The sequence below is a fragment of the Pelmatolapia mariae genome, linkage group LG16_19, assembly GCF_036321145.2.
Source record: "Pelmatolapia mariae isolate MD_Pm_ZW linkage group LG16_19, Pm_UMD_F_2, whole genome shotgun sequence".
Lineage (NCBI taxonomy): Eukaryota > Metazoa > Chordata > Actinopteri > Cichliformes > Cichlidae > Pelmatolapia > Pelmatolapia mariae.
The window spans coordinates 56,707,251-56,722,877 of NC_086241.1; the positions used below are offsets into that span (position 1 = coordinate 56,707,251).

Here is a 15,627-nt window from a genome sequence, read left to right on the forward strand (position 1 = left end):
GAGAGAGAGAGAGAGAGGGAGAAGAGTGCGGCTGAATGTGAACGACATGTCGACAGTCAGCCTCTAAAGTGTTTTCTCGGTCGTTCTCTAATTCTTTGGCGGCGGACTGAGTGAGTATTACCCGCATCCCTGCTCTGCTAAGCGTCGCTGTGTGGATCAGAGAGGCTGGTGAGGAGAGACAGACAATGAGGAATGCAATTGGATTGCGTTGGTCTGCCAAGGATTTTCATACATAGCCTGGTAAATGTCTTAATAGGTTCTGTTAATGACTAGGCTGTTTAATTGGTCATGCCTTAATTCTTCTAACTATTACAATTTGTGTGCCGTAATGTTAGGGGCTAATTGATTTTCTTGAAAGGCTGTGAGCTATCCAGGCTCATATCCCCATACATTTGATCAGTGATGCTGCTGCTTGCCTGATAGTGCAGATCTGTGCTGAGAGCAGGGGCCCATGTAAAAGCCTGTGTGAAGCTTGGTGAGTGTGTATTCTGACGGACAGAGAGGACAGAGAGATAGAGACTGGAATTATGTGACATGAATAATATGGTGAAGAATAAGCAGTGACTGTCATCTCTGGTTCGCTTGCGTCAGTGTGCAGGTCTGGAGGAGAGGGGAGAGTGAGAAGAAGAAAAAAAAACTCAGAGAGACTAAAGAAAGACAGGGAGGGAAGCCACACCTGTGTCAGGACGGTTTTCAGATGGACATGAAGACAGAAGTACAGAGACAGACGCACACAGAAGCACAGGCAGAGTTCTGGGCTGCCACCAGTCAGTGCTTAAGTCCTTTCGTTTCTTGTTACCATAATGATGCAGAGCTATGCCGACTGCTGACTAGTCCACTCGGCTGATTGGAGAAAGAGGCTTGACTGTGTTTCTTCTCATTAAGTAGAGATGCCCATCCACTAAAGCAGACTCTAACAGGATGGATCCCAGTGGTCTATCTGGACTCTGTATTGATCTCCTCTATACAGGGGGGCCACGGTCCAAGTAATAAACAATACATATCTAGACTGAAGACCCAGTGGGACTCTGAATGGGCAGTATTTTGTATTGTTTTCCAATTTGTCCAAAACTGTTGAGCATGTAAGCCTGTTTTCTCCTGTGAAGCACAGATGCTCTGAACACTTTCATACACTGATGACTGTTTTTCACTTCTCCTTATGCTTTCTTCCTTTAAAATCGTGAGGTTTTCCAACAAGTATTGCAGCATTACACTGGTTTGTTATGAAAGCTCACACTCATCTACACGTGTCTAGCTACCTGTTTCTGTACTTGGCAGGCTATAAAAGCCTACTTTTTGGATATGGTTTGACCTTTCTCACATTGTGTGCAACACACACGCATGAAACTTGGCTCCAGCACAGTTTCTCTGTGAGGCAGGCGTACATTGTGTGCAGGGCGAGAGGAGGGCTTTGATGTAATCAATATCAGATTTCAGCTGTTTCACTGTGAGCTCTCATCCTGAGTGGCAGCCTTGACTGACTTCTTGCTGCTTATGCAATCCCACTCTTCTCTCCCACCTCACCCATTTCCTCTTCCTTTGTACCTACTCTCTGCACATTACTCCTCCTTTATATGTCTGCCTCTCCTTTACTCCTTTCCTTCCCCTTGTTCCCATTTTCCTCCTCCTCCTCCTCCTCCTCTTCTCATTTCTACCTCTCCCTTCATCTTTCCCCCGTCATAATCATCTCCGTGATTGCTCTTCCTCTCCCGGGCGGTGATGTTTTCACTCCTGCCTCCTTGTCTAACTCGCTGATGCTAGATTATTGCTGTATGATTACAGCTACCATACCATCATGATCATTATTGCATTTCGCATGGCAGTGTTCAACACTGTATGAGCAGATCGAGATGCTTTATCCAATTTAGATCTCATTAAGACTCGAGAGGAAATATCCCCGTGCAGCACTCACAATCTCAGCTGTTTTTCGCTTTTCTTGTCTTTGTTGTTGTGCCAGGAGTTCTGCAACTCATTCTCTTGTTATTACCGTGCCGCTCTCATCATCGTCACGACCATCATCACTATCGCCGTCAGTTCACGTTCCTGCCTGTCGTCGCACTGATTCACACCACCCCCACCTTTTGAAATTTTTTTGAAGAGTTTTGATTTTGCAGCAAAGCTTTTCACTCCACTGTCATTATCACAATAATGATTATGACAGGACTCGATGGCTGTTGATAACCCAACATATTTTTCTGATTGATAATATGGGGTATTTTGTGCCTCATCCTTCTGTTCTCTTGATTGCCATTCATCTTATTAAATGGAGCAGTTCATTAGACAGAAGCATTATGAGTCTGATTTGCATTCACCCATATTCATATTGCATACATTAAAACAACACATGCGTGACATTTCGGCTTCACCCGGCATTTGAAAACACAGATGAATACATTCATCACAAGCTTTACCCACCCCCTACCTCAGCACTTGTTCAGAAAGCCACTCGGAAAAAGGATAAAACGTGATTCACAGGTGAACTAGCCCACGTGCGTGCCTTTGTTTTGCATTTTCAATGTCAACATTTGAATTTTTAATTCAAAAGAGACATTGTAGCAGCTGAGAGATTCTTCAGCCTGTTGTTTTGAAATCAATTTGTTCTGGTTTTGTAAACCCTCTAAGCCTTGTTTTCCTGTTACGAATACAAGCACATGCATACATGGTTCACGGCTATCATGTCATACTGTGGCCTTCCAGTATGGCTTCATTCCACTATAATGCTGTTCCGTCCCCATGACACTACACTCTGTGTGATTTAACATTTATTTTCTGACTGCTTTAGTATGCCTCTGATGTATCATCCATCTGATTCATCCTGAACTGACTTTTGCTGCTGCCTCCCTGGCTGTTTGCCCTCTTTTAACAATGCGTTTGTGTGATTGTGTGTGCGTTTGCCTCACCGTGCAGTGCGGTGAAGGCCTGATGCCGGGCTGTAGCCGCAGGCTGTTGAGCTGAGAGGGAGAAGCAGGAGGATGCAGTGGGTCACTCTGGCGGTGGCCCTGGGGTGTGCGCGTCTCTCCCAGGCGTCGCACACCCCCACCCCTACCCCCACCTCCACACACACCCCTCTCGTGGACAACTCCGAGGAAGAAGTGGACGAGCCGTGCTTCGAGCCGTGCACGTGCGAGGTCAAAGAAGGTGTGCTGCACGTGCACTGCGATGGGCGGGGCTTCACAAATGCCAGCCAGGTATGGCTTTCTTCTTCATTTGTCTGGCCACGCATGTGGAGCTGCACTTCACTTTACTGCGCTGTCACTTATCTTATTAAAGCGCCATATCTCCCAGTCTAATATCCTGCCTCTAATGTGGCTTAGGGCTGTTTCTAACTGCTAAATTTATGTAATTAATAAGATAACTAATCAGACCTCTAATTAATCATTCAGGTGTCACAGTCATGGGTCCGCCCTTTCAAACTCAACCTCCAGAGGAACTCTCTAAGGCGTCTCTATAGCAACGGGTTTCAGCACCTTGGCAACGCAGTGTCGATAAACCTTGGCAACAATGCTCTCCAGGACATCCGAGTGGGAGCCTTCCATGGGCTCGCCAAACTGAGACGTCTGTACCTCCACGAGAACAAGCTGGAGGTTTTCAGAAATGACACCTTCGCCGGCTTAGAGGCTCTGGAATACCTCCAGGTAGTCCCGAGGAGTTAATCCGTGTTGATTATCCACGATTGACTTAATTATTGACAAATTTGTCCAGGATTACTATAGATAGCTGTGACAGAAATAATCAATGGCTAGCAGGTGGCCTGTGTGAAAGGATCTCCTCAACATCTCTGTGCATTTTTGCAAATGGAGAGCTCTCAGTTGAGTTTACTTTCCAATTCGAGCAATTACTCATTCGTCACATCTTTTCTTTCCTACCTGCAGGCCGACTACAACGTGATCAAACGAATTGACAGCGGTGCTCTGAGGTTCCTCTACAAGCTCCGTGTTCTCATCCTGAATGACAACCTCATCCCTAACTTGCCTCCTCATCTGTTCAGGTTGGATTCTGATTATTTTACTGCAGAGCTTTTAAATTATGCCAGGACTGATCTGTAGAAATATCAGTGTCGGACACAATTAGTCACGCTGTACTGCTGAATTAATGTTCCTGTGGCATACTATTTCATATCATAAGAGATGGATTAATCATCAGATAAAATGCTGGCTCCTCTGTGATGGAATGTGTGAATTTTATTTTACTATAACAGTGTCCTTTCATGTGAACTAGCAAACTATTTCCCTCCTCCTCCTGTACCAGATCCGTGTCTCTGACTCATCTGGACCTGCGGGGAAACCGTCTGAAGAGCCTGGCATATGCTGGGACCCTGGAGTACGTTGGCCGCTCCCTGATGGAGATACAGCTGGAGGAGAATCCCTGGAACTGCGGTTGCGAGGCAGTGCAGCTACAGCAGTGGCTGGGTCAGATTCCCTACACAGCGGTAGTCGGGGATGTTACATGCGAGTATCCCTTCCACCTTCACGGTAAAGACCTGAGGGAAATCCCCCGCAAAGAACTGTGTGCCGACCTGCCAGATAAAGAGCTGCAAGCAGTGGGGAGTGGTCCATCAGCAGGATCACAACCCCAGCATTTGCCCCCTAACGCTAAACACCAACCTGGGCGAGTCAGACCAACTAAACCCTCGTCTATGGTGCACGGCTCCCGCCAGAACACACATACCTCCTCCACTTCGTCATCCTCTTCCTCTGCAGAGCGTAAAGACAGGGAGAGGCATCCAAGGCCGACTAAAAGGCCTCGACCCTCCAGAACATCCCCCACGCCACGCAGTCTGATGCCCAACCAGAATCCACCGGTGGCTGGTTACCAAACACGGCCCCCTATTCCCATCATCTGTCCCCTGGGCTGCACTTGCAACCTGCACATAACTGACCTGGGTCTCACCGTCAACTGCAAAGAGAATGGCTTCCTCAATGTGTCCCAGCTCACACCTCGGCCTCTCAACGGCCGCAAGCTCTACCTGAGTGGAAATTTAATACAGAGGATCTACCGCACAGACTTCTGGAATTTCTCCAGCCTCGACATGCTTCACCTGGGGAACAACCGCATCTCGTACCTTCAGGAGGGCGCCTTTTCCAGCCTGACGAGCCTGAGGAGCCTCTACCTGAACGGAAACAATCTGGAGAGGCTGAGCCCCCACATGTTTCTAGGATTGCAGAATCTAAGGTGAGAACCTTTTGGATCAGTCACACCATTTACTTCTATTCACTTCAGACATACACATTAATTAAAACCTCATCAGCTTAGGTATTTAGAGATTTGTTTATAAGTATGTGGAAATTAATTTCACTGTAATACTGGAATGGCACAGAGCAGAACATTTTGATTACCATTATGCCGGAGTTTGATTGAAATGGAAGGTGCCCATTCTCTTCCAGAAGTGTCATTTGTTAGTCACGCTGCCTGATGCCATGCTTCAGTTTGGGTGTGAGTGACAACGTGAAAATTAATGGGTTTTTGTTGTATTTGCATACAGAGGTGTCGATAAGGCGGTGAGACATTTGGATTTTTTGCCAGGATTTTTTTTGAAGAATAAGAAAAGCTTAAAATAAAAGCACACTGTCAGAGTGATGCATATTTGTGTCATCATCAGAATAAGACAGTTCCTTGGTTAATAGCCTATATCCAAAGTCAATCATTAAACAGTGACAAAGACAGCAGAGCAGACCGCAAAGACCTCTTTTAGCCTTTTGGCTTTCAGCTCCACTATTTTATATTTAAAGACAGGGTTCAGGAAAAAAAATCTCCATAGCCATTTATTTGACTATTAATCAATAATAAAAATCCTCTCTGGACTTTTCAAAATGTCTACCTCTTAACCTCTCGTTAGCCTTTGTTAGCGACTTAATGGTGAAAGAGCTGTACAAGTCATTTAAACCAGATCCGTCACTTATTCTAGCAATTGCACTACTGGATGACTAGCATGCACAGAGAATTCTCCAGCTGTACTCTGCACATATTTCTGTTATTTAAAAAAAAGAGTCCTTTTAATTTGATCTAACAAGATAATCTGATACGCAAAGGCCAGTGTTAGTAGTCATCAGTGCAAAATTACACAATTTTATTTGATAGTGATCAGTTTATGGCTGCGAACAGGGAATGAGAAGATGAAATCCAATTTCTGGTGTGACTTTGTGACATGAATATTCATTGATGTGTTTGCCATGCACGGCCGCGGCATATACTTGGAAGTTAAATGTATGAAAAGGCATCAAAAGGAATGACTAATTTATGCAGAAAGGAAAATGACCTTAGTGCATCATAAAATCACGAGATACAGCTTAGATACAACATACCGATAGTCTCTTTGCTTGTAAAGTCTGTGACACTGCCATTCTCTCTCCTGTCTATAGGTACCTTTACTTTGAGTACAATGAGATCCGTGAAGTCGATCCCGGCACTTTCGACTCCATGCCATCCCTCCAGTTATTGTTCCTTAATGCCAACCTGCTGCGGAGTCTCCCTCTTGGTGTATTCTCCAGAGTCAATCTAGCCCGCCTAAACCTTCGAAACAATCACCTGCTACAGCTTCCAATGGAGGGCGTGCTTGAACACCTCACCGGACTGGTACAGGTTAGTGTAAATTACTACATTACTAACCGTATTTACTGAATGGCTGTGGCGGTGTGGATGCAGGTGGATGCTTGAGAACACAATTCTGGTCTGCTAACCTCTGTGTGTGCAAATGAGTCAGATACCTGGCATGAGGCTTTCAGCTAATTTAGGCCAAATAACATGCATTTTGCTGAGTGACAGTTGCCGGGTGGAAAAATAGAGATTATTGAATTGGATCACCCCCGTTGATTTGCTACACAAAAATGTGCATAATTATACAGAGCGTATTTATTTCAAATGTCAGCCGATGAGATTAAAAGAACTAATAGATTGCCAAGACACATTATATTATCACAGCTTGATGAAATAAACAAAACAACCTGAAATCTTGGATCAAGCCATGGCCACGTTTAAAAACTTCTGGCAGCCCCTGGTCTCCTGGCCTCTGGCACAGCTGCAGTTTTCTCTGTCATCTGTAGCGTCTGTTGTTTTGTGGGCTCTGCTGTGGCTTGTGGGACTATGGTTGCGCCTCAGGTATTCTAATTGGAAAATTGCAATTGACTTGATTTGCATAAGTGGTCTTAATAAATCAGGAGCTAAACTGGAGAAAGCTGAACCTCTCAAGTTTTTGTGAATGCTTGTAATTAAAGTACCTTCCAGTAAATAGACTGTATAAACTGCTGTTATGTGGTAAATCCAGCTTTTTGTGAGAGCTTACCTCGCACATTTGACTGCAGCTTTATGTGACTGGTTGCTATACACAGCGCACCAATAAGGACAGAAAGTGAGGTGTTACATTTTTTTTTTTTTTTTATCCTGCCTCCTCTCACTTCAGCAAATTTAGTGTACCAGGCTTTTCTTAGACAGCCCGAGTAGAATGAGGTAAGGTGGGTGTAGATTAGCCCGAATGTCATTGTGAATTTCCATTTTTCTTTGCTCCATGCAAAATTCCTGATCCTAGGTAGTGTGGGTGAGACTGGCAGTTCAGAGGCTGTTTCTAAATCTTTGCTCGAGGAAGGGACGACAGTAGTTCACGGAGCTGGAGGAGCCATGTAAAAGTGTATTATGGGTTTTTCTTTTGCACTGTTATACACCTCTGATGTCCAAGAGCATTAAAGCATTGACCAAATGGAAGCACACAGTGGGCTGTATTCATAAAGCTCAGCGGTACCACCATTGTAGTCCCTCAAATCTGTGCCACAGTAATTGAATACATTCATTTACCAGGGTTGTTATTACTCTGACAAAGCCACATTAAGGCTGCCCATAGACCACGTAAAATAATGTGACAATGATATCACCTGTTGACTTACTGCTGGCCTGTTTGAAGCTCGGGATGAGGGATTTCTGGGCGCTGGCGTGTGCTTTTGGAGCCAGAGTTTGCACAGAAAAAAAAAAATCAAAGGGTAACGCAGATGGAAACGGGGTTTAGCTCGCAGCTGCAGTAAAAAGCAGTCCATTTTGTTAATCATAAAACAGCAGCATGTATAGCTTAGAGTCATTGTCACCATCAAGAGCAGGATTATACAGTTACACCCACTTATATACACTGATATGAAAATACCCTGCTGATGTCAGTGTAATTAAAAAAAACAAAAAAACAATATTAGCGTGACACCAAGGATAAAAATTAAAATCACTCTGGTGTTTATGATTTCTTAACTAGAAAACGATAGCAGCTCAACAGCAGATGAACCTTAAACCAAAGAAACTCGAGTTAGGTGACTCAGTATCTGAGTGGATGCCAGAAATGATATATGTACAGTTCAGAAACACATATGTCTTTCTCAGTAAATGCAAAGAACGTGTTGTGCAGCAGAGCAGCGCTTCCCTGTCATTGCCAGCCGTAATGAAGAAACTTGCCCATGGCCATGTTTCACTTATATAAACACAAACAGCAAGTCTGTCTCTGTCCGACGATAACAGCTATAAAATGGCCATTTGTTGCTTTTACACTTTGGTTCTGTGTGGATTACAGAAACAAGATGTGAAGTGTTAGAGAGATTTAGAGGTGGTGGTAGGTGGATTTGCTTATCTGGACAGAGCTATGCTAGCTGCTTCCAGGCCTCTTCTAGCTGTAGCTTCATATTTAGAGGGTTTTTTCTGCTGCAGATGTAAATATAGAATCTTCTCAACACAATAACAAGCAGTCAGAATGTTTATGAAGCTGAAAACAAGTTATATTTTCTTGCAATACAAGCCAGCATTTCAACTGAAATTGCACAACAAAGGCGTTTTTTTCTTTTTTTTTAAATAAAAGTGAAAGTATCTGTAATCATTTTAAACGGTGCTCTGAAAAGATGTGTTTTCTGTTTCAGCACAAAAGACGTCTTTGGTCTCATTGACTGGCTAAGTACTCTGATTTAGCATTAAATGCCAACTCATGCAGGTGCGCTGTGAGGTGAAATTTCTTATAGAACAAAGGCAGGATTGTCCCATTATTATGATAAGAGTAATGCCGTGTTAATAGCCACTCAAATTAAATTATGTGTAGGTAGCTAAATACATAGGTTGGTAAATTGAGGCAGTATTACCAAAGAGCTATTAAAATTACTTAATGTAATAAAAAGTTAAATACTCTTTGTCACAGAGTTTTCAAAAGAAACAAACTGAATTCCATTATAATTCTTTTTAAACACAGAAGCTGTGACTGTGCACTTGAAAGTGGGGTTTTTTGTCCATAATGTGTTCACATATGGAGATATAATAAATGGCCATAACTATCTTTAGCAGCTGTGACAAGTAAATTCTTCTTCTAGGGTGTACAGTCTGTTTGGAAGAGCTGATAGAACCGCTTCCATCGCTGGGTGCTCTTTCTTATTTTATTTTATTTTTTCCTCAGACCCTCATGTCCACATAATAACAGTTTGCAGCACATTTCAAAATCAAGATATCTCATACAGCTGCATTAAAAGACAGTGTTTATTTTCCCTCCGAATAAAAGATCAAGGGCTTCTTTCCAGGCTCGCCATGTTGCGCTGATGTTCAGCAATCACACGGAGGCAGAGATGCCAATTTCTTCACCGACAGTAGCCTCAGTGGACCAGAAACTCTTGCTCTTTGCTCTGTGCTATTACTACCACTCTCTCTCCAGCTACATGAAACACAAACAGCTGGATAGAGAAAGTTCATGCCCCTTCTCAAGGGGTTGTTGAAGTCGCTCGGGAAAATATAGGAAATCGCTATCTCAGGTAGAAGTCTACGAAGGGAGCACGAGCACACCATGAAAGTAAATTACAACACTTCAAAAAATAGAATAAAATCAAAATCTGTGTGAGTGCACTCAATACCACAATCTGATGAAATATAGAAGTGTAAGTGGAGAGCATCGATACGTTAGTGCTTTGGCATAATTCTTTGGCTTTCTATGCATAGCATCTCACACTTTACCACTGTAGCCGTAAAGAGAGATTTTAAATGTACACGTTTTTCAGAATAAACACAATTTTGCATATGCTGCAGATTCTTCTTCAGTCTTTTCGTGTTCGCTCTGTGTGTGTGTTATTCAAAAGACAATGAAACCCATTCATCAGTATGGAGAAGGCTTGGCAAGCTGAAGCTCAGGGGCGTCTCGTCACCAGAGACTACAGCAGAATCCCTGCGCCAGAACTTCCAAAACCTGCTTGTATTGACTCTATTTCTGTGAACTAACTGGAGCAATTCTAATGACTGACAGGATGTTTGGGCAAAGTGATCAATTAGAAGGCACACGGCTCACTAAGAACGTTCTGAATTTCTCCCCTGATGTGAATTTTTTTATAGCTCTCAAATAAAGTTTGGACGATTATTGCCTGATCTTTGCTCTCTGTCATAATGATAAAAACCCACAAGAGCAAATATGCTCTTCTGCGGTTAAAGCAGGGCCGTTTCAGTCCTTTATTTAAGTCAGGCTGAATATATTTTCTGACAAAAGAGGGTTTCCAATATATCATCGCAGGCTGGATTAAAGCAATGAATGCCGGTTTGGTTAGTGTGCCACTTTTTATTGTCAATTTAGTGTACGTGACTTACTCCAAGCCTTTGTGTTCACAGAACGTGCATAATGGTATCATGCGCTCATATTTTCCCCGCACCTGCCGGGCTAACTGAGGGTCTATAATTTCCTGTCACAACACAAGCTGTGATTGACAAGTTGACAGCAAATCGCACACTAGGTGACCAGGCGTATAAATTGTAAACAGTGTTGGATGTGTTGGACAGATGCTTTGAAAAGAGAAGGGGATAAAGCCTTTGGGATTTGCGTGAAAGAAAACAATAAAATGCTTCAAGAATTTCCACCAGATGTAAGACTGTCATTATGAAAGTTATGAAACAGCAAAAACAAACTGACACTTTGGTCATGCAGTGTTCCTTTAAAATGTCACTTTGCTCATTCGCGCTGCGTTAGAGGCTAGATGCGTCACAGTAATGCGGTGGATGCTTTTCAGTGGACTTTTAATATGAGTGAGTGAAAACTGCAGCATAGTTTCTCTTCGCCTTCCAGTTGCAATTACGCTATTATGAAAGCCACACAAAAAGCCCACAGTGGGCTAACTTCAATAAAGTGAAGGAGCATCCGGTTGTTCAGTGTGAGGCATGGGGAGGTAGCTGTATCATGGCTCCCACAACAGCAATGCTGAATCATCTCGGAACGCATCCATCTATTCCTGCAAGCCAGGGAGATAGCCTAACCGAATTAGCATGACAACATTTGTGCGAGCTCCTTGGAAGTGTGACAGAGAGAATATCAGCTTTCATTGCCAATGTCATTGCTAAAGATATGGAACAGATGAGTTCTGTAGACAATACAACGTGATGTAAGTGATTCCCTTCGTGCATAATCTGCTTTAGGCTTTTCAGAGCGCGGCAAAGTGAATATTTGAGTTTGTTTTAAGGCGCACAATCAATAGCTGGCAATGAGAAAATGGATTTGCACGCATACCTATTGGATTATAGCACAGGGGAGAGTTGCATCACATCCTGTTAAAAACAAAGTGCTGTGATACTCTTGCACGCTCGTCACAGAAAAGCTGCCGGTGAGTTTTATGAATAAGCACTTATATAGAAACTCTGAGCGGTGTCTATTCAAACTTTAATTTTCCTATAACCCGCTATAGCACATGGTTTTTCTATGAGAGCCCTCGCTGCTGGGACAAGTTGAATATTGAGGATATATCCAGCCTGGGCACCATCATCTGGTAAACGCAAGCACTTTAATGTTTTGATGACCCTATAATGAGAGTATTTACATAATCTGTGCATTCATCACATGCATATTTTAAAAATAATTTGGAGCTACTGGTCAGTGTGGAGAGCCATTATATCACTTCTGAAAAACTCATTTTCCAAACCTTATTACTTGGAAAGGGTTAGAGATATCATTTTTCTGGTTGTCATCTAAATAGGAGTCGGAGCCATCGGCCCATTCTTCAGCACAAAGTCAGGGAAATTATCTACTACACGGCAGACCAGTAATTACACTATTACTACACAATGACAACACACTGTATTTTTAATGTATTTCTCCAGGTGGACCTGCAGCAGAACCCATGGGAGTGCAACTGTGAAGCTGCTCCACTGAAGCGTTGGCTGGAGGGGCTCAGCGCTGTGGTTGTGATGGGAGAGGTGGTGTGCCATTCCCCGGATAAGACCAAAGGTGTAGACCTGCGATCCCTCTCCATGGAGCTGCTCTGCCCTGAGCTGGAGCCTCAAGAGGACCAGGAGCAGGAGGAGCAGACGGCCACCTCCACGGCCGCAGACAGAGGCGTATCGGTTGACTACCCCAGCTCAGGCGTCGGTCCCCTTCCGGGGAAGGATTCAATCCCTCTGTCGGTCTTAGTGCTCAGCCTGCTTGTTTTGTTTGTCTCTGCTTTTTTTGCGGCTGCGGCACTAATCGCCTACGCCCTGAGGAGGAGAGACAAGCTGCCGTTCCGCCGCCAGGGAGAGGTGGATTTGGCCGGCATCCAGATGGAGTGCGGGATCTTCACTGAGCAGACGCACCACCATCATCATCATCACCACGGCCTCCCAGAGACGCCACCTTTACCTCCGCCTGAGCACAACCACGTCTACGACACCATTCTGCCCCCAGAGGCCGCCGTTAAAGGCCCTAACCCTGCGGCGGCATCGCACATGTGTAGCAACCCCATCTACAAAGATGAGCAGGATGCAGCGGTGAAACAGCGGCCGCAGCAGCAGCAGCAACAGACGTTTGCAGCTTCGAAAGAGTGCGAGGGGGGTTACTGCTCTGCAGCAGAGAAGGAGAGGGAGTGGGCTCTGGAGGTGTCCTCGTCACCCATCAACACTGTTACAGGAGCCATGGGACCACTCGCTGGCCTCCACGGGAACGGCATCCTGTGCCCCACAGTAATCGACAGCCAGGGCCCCACTCCTAAAGTGGAGCTGGTGGACTGCCTCTTCAGACTCCCAACCCCGGAGTTCAGAGATTTGCCAGATAGGTATGTGAGGCCCCCGCCCCGCTACCCCCACCCCCAAGACTCCACACAGGACACAAGACCCGACCAAACGCTCGTGGTCACCACCACCACGAGCTCCACTCCAGGTGGTAGCAGTCAGAGCGAACAGGGAGCTGGAGAGCAGAGAGCCAGACTGAGGACCACACCAGACTACATGGAGGTGCTAGACCGCTCTTACCAGTTTTAATGCGCCTCCTCTTTCTCCCCCTCCTCATCCTCCTCCTCCTCTTCCTGCTACCCATCTTCTCTTGTCTCTTCATCATCTCCCTCTCTGGTGGTGAATCATCCAGTAACAATGACTTCTGTACAGAGGTTGGCTTTGAGAGGAGCCTGTGGGGGAGCGGGACTACACTACACGCTATGTTTATTCCTGGATAACGAGCTGAGGTCACTTTTTGTATTTTCCCCACTACTGGCATATAGGTTGGTTTTTTGGCAAGGAGTAGCTGATCACAGATCTCTGCCTGGAGGCAAAACTTCAGCTGCAGCTACTACAGTATCTTTTTCTTTTTTTTTAAAGTACTGAGGCTCGGCTTTTCTACTCGGCGCCACAATTAGCGGGAGACGGCATGGTGGTGGTGGTAGTGGGCGTTGATGCTCATAATATTGCTCTCAAAAGACCTGCGTGGAGGTGAAACACACCAGCTCTTCAAAGCATCATCAAACACAGAGTCGTGAACTGTGACAGCCTCGAAGTTTAGAGCGAGCTGGGTGGACACGTTAGGATGGAGACCAGACAGAGAAAAGCAAGAAGAAGAGAAGTAACTGAAAACAGCCAAGTGCCTTAGCAATGAACAGCCAGCAGTGTGGTCAATGCTTATTTTTCTATGAATACAGATCTATTTATCTAAACAAAGAGGTTTGACTACCAATGGATGGGACGCTGATGGACGACTGAGACTAATCAAAAACCCGCCGAGTAATTGCATTCCCCTGGATGAGCCAAAAATAATAATATACCCAGTCAATATTGGAGTTGTTTGTATGCAGTTCTGTTCATTTTCATCATCTCATCCAGTTAACTTAATTTGCTTAACCGGTTGATTTTTTTTACAGGGCTACGATGATGGACATATCCAGGAATAGTCGTTTGCTGTGTGAAATTATAAAAAGGTTCTGGTTTTATGGAAAAAATAAGGATACAGATTTTTTTTTCTTTGGTTTGTTTGACTGAAGGACAAAACAAAGGAAATTACAGAAGGACATTAAGGCAATGGAAGCATCTTGGATTTCTTAATCAGCCAGACTTAATGGGGCCACGAGGACCTCTGCTGCACATTTTCATTTTCATCGGACACAGGCACAGAGGTTATTGTATTGATTTTTAAGTATTTCTCAGAGGAAAATTGAATGGCAAAAAAAGATAAATGGACAAAAAAAACAGGACGTAAAAAAGGCATTTTTTGTCTAAAAAAGAAAAAAAACAAAAGAGACAGACACTTCTATCAACTATCGATTATTATCTTTTACAGAGGTACCTTTTTATGCTTTCATCTCTTACCAATAGTAGAGGCAGTTGTGAATATATTTATTCTTAGTTTTCGCGTGTTGAAGCTCTCCTGTAAGGGATCATGTTATATTAATGTATAGGATGGTTCTGCATCTGGTTCAGCCTTCTTACCGCCGACCCACGAAATACAATAAAGGGTGCTACATAAAAAAAGCTACTGTGTAACCGCTTCACACATACATACACTTGCCCTGACCCCCATAAATGCACACTCACTCTCCCTGTTGCTTTAATAGTGTATGAAAGAGACGGCTTGAGGTATGCTAAGCCTCTAAGCTTGTCCATGCAGCGTGTTGCGGAGATCAGATGAGAGTTGAGCAAAGCTGGCTGCCTGCAGGGTTCCTCACACACTAAAGGGTGGAGATAGAAGCTAATAGTGTGAAATCTACCACATTAACGGTATAAAATAAATACAAGTCCACTGGGTGAAATAAGGACATAACTGGGGGCCCTGTGGCCAAGGTCGTGAATTGCTCCATCTCTTTCCGGCTAGTGTTTCTTTCATAATGATCTTCCCTCTCTCTTCTGCTTTCATCTTTCCATCTGATTTGCTCCTTTCTCCCCCTTTCCTCTGCTCTTTATTCCTCTGCTCTCCTCCTCACCTTTTCCTTTTGTTCTTTCTTCTCTCCTCTATTTCCCCTTCCTTCTCATTGCTCTGGCTGTCAGCTCAGCCTCGCAGGACGGACATGGAGAGGTGCTGTTCAATATGCTGCTCAACACACAGGTAGCTCACATTCAAGTGTGTGTGTGTGTGTGTGTGTGTGTGTTTTGTTTCTTTCTGCTGTGCTCTTTCCATCCTTCGGTGATGAGTGCAGTTCTTCAGACGCCTCCTCACTCTCAGTGTTCAGAACTCTGTTGCACAGATAATCCCCCTGTGGGTGCGTTTGTGTGTGCGTGTGCGCACAGTCGGGACTTTGTGCATTCAGAGGGGTGTGCCTTTGTTTGTAGGTGTGTGTGTGTTTAAGAAAGTGTGTGAAGCCGGGCGTTTGTGCGGCTCGTCTGTTGGCGTGTGCATGACGGGGAGAGTGAGTGCAGCGGCACAGCCTCAGTCCAGCCTTAATCCTCTAAGCTGTGTAGTTCACTCATGCCACATCAGCCCCA

The 15,627-nt window shown here is 44.5% G+C and overlaps 1 protein-coding gene across 2 annotated transcripts; it reads left to right on the forward strand.

The window, feature by feature from the left end:
* On the forward strand, nucleotides 1–14,661 carry LOC134646016 (SLIT and NTRK-like protein 3). 2 transcript variants are annotated; one of them, XM_063499677.1, is made up of 7 exons: nucleotides 1–240; nucleotides 2,908–3,188; nucleotides 3,384–3,635; nucleotides 3,873–3,988; nucleotides 4,249–5,172; nucleotides 6,360–6,579; nucleotides 12,070–14,661. In XM_063499677.1, exons 2-7 carry the CDS (start codon nucleotides 2,973–2,975, stop codon nucleotides 13,201–13,203), a joined length of 2,862 nt encoding a protein of 953 aa, XP_063355747.1. In that variant the 5' UTR covers nucleotides 1–240; nucleotides 2,908–2,972; the 3' UTR covers nucleotides 13,204–14,661. The 2 variants fall into 2 exon arrangements, with proteins under 2 accessions (XP_063355747.1, XP_063355748.1); XM_063499678.1 differs by having other exon boundaries at nucleotides 1–110.
* The last annotated feature ends 966 nt before the right edge of the window (nucleotides 14,662–15,627 follow it).

What these genes read in the sequence shown, in the direction of transcription:
- LOC134646016 (XM_063499677.1), top strand. Translation starts at nt 2,973, where the DNA reads ATGCAGTGGGTCACTCTGGCGGTGGCCCTGGGGTGTGCGCGTCTCTCC. An exon ending in AGGCTCTGGAATACCTCCAG is followed by an intron (nt 3,636 to 3,872) that starts GTAGTCCCGAGG and finishes TCCTACCTGCAG; the next exon opens with GCCGACTACAACGTGATCAA. An exon ending in TTGCCTCCTCATCTGTTCAG is followed by an intron (nt 3,989 to 4,248) that starts GTTGGATTCTGA and finishes CTCCTGTACCAG; the next exon opens with ATCCGTGTCTCTGACTCATC.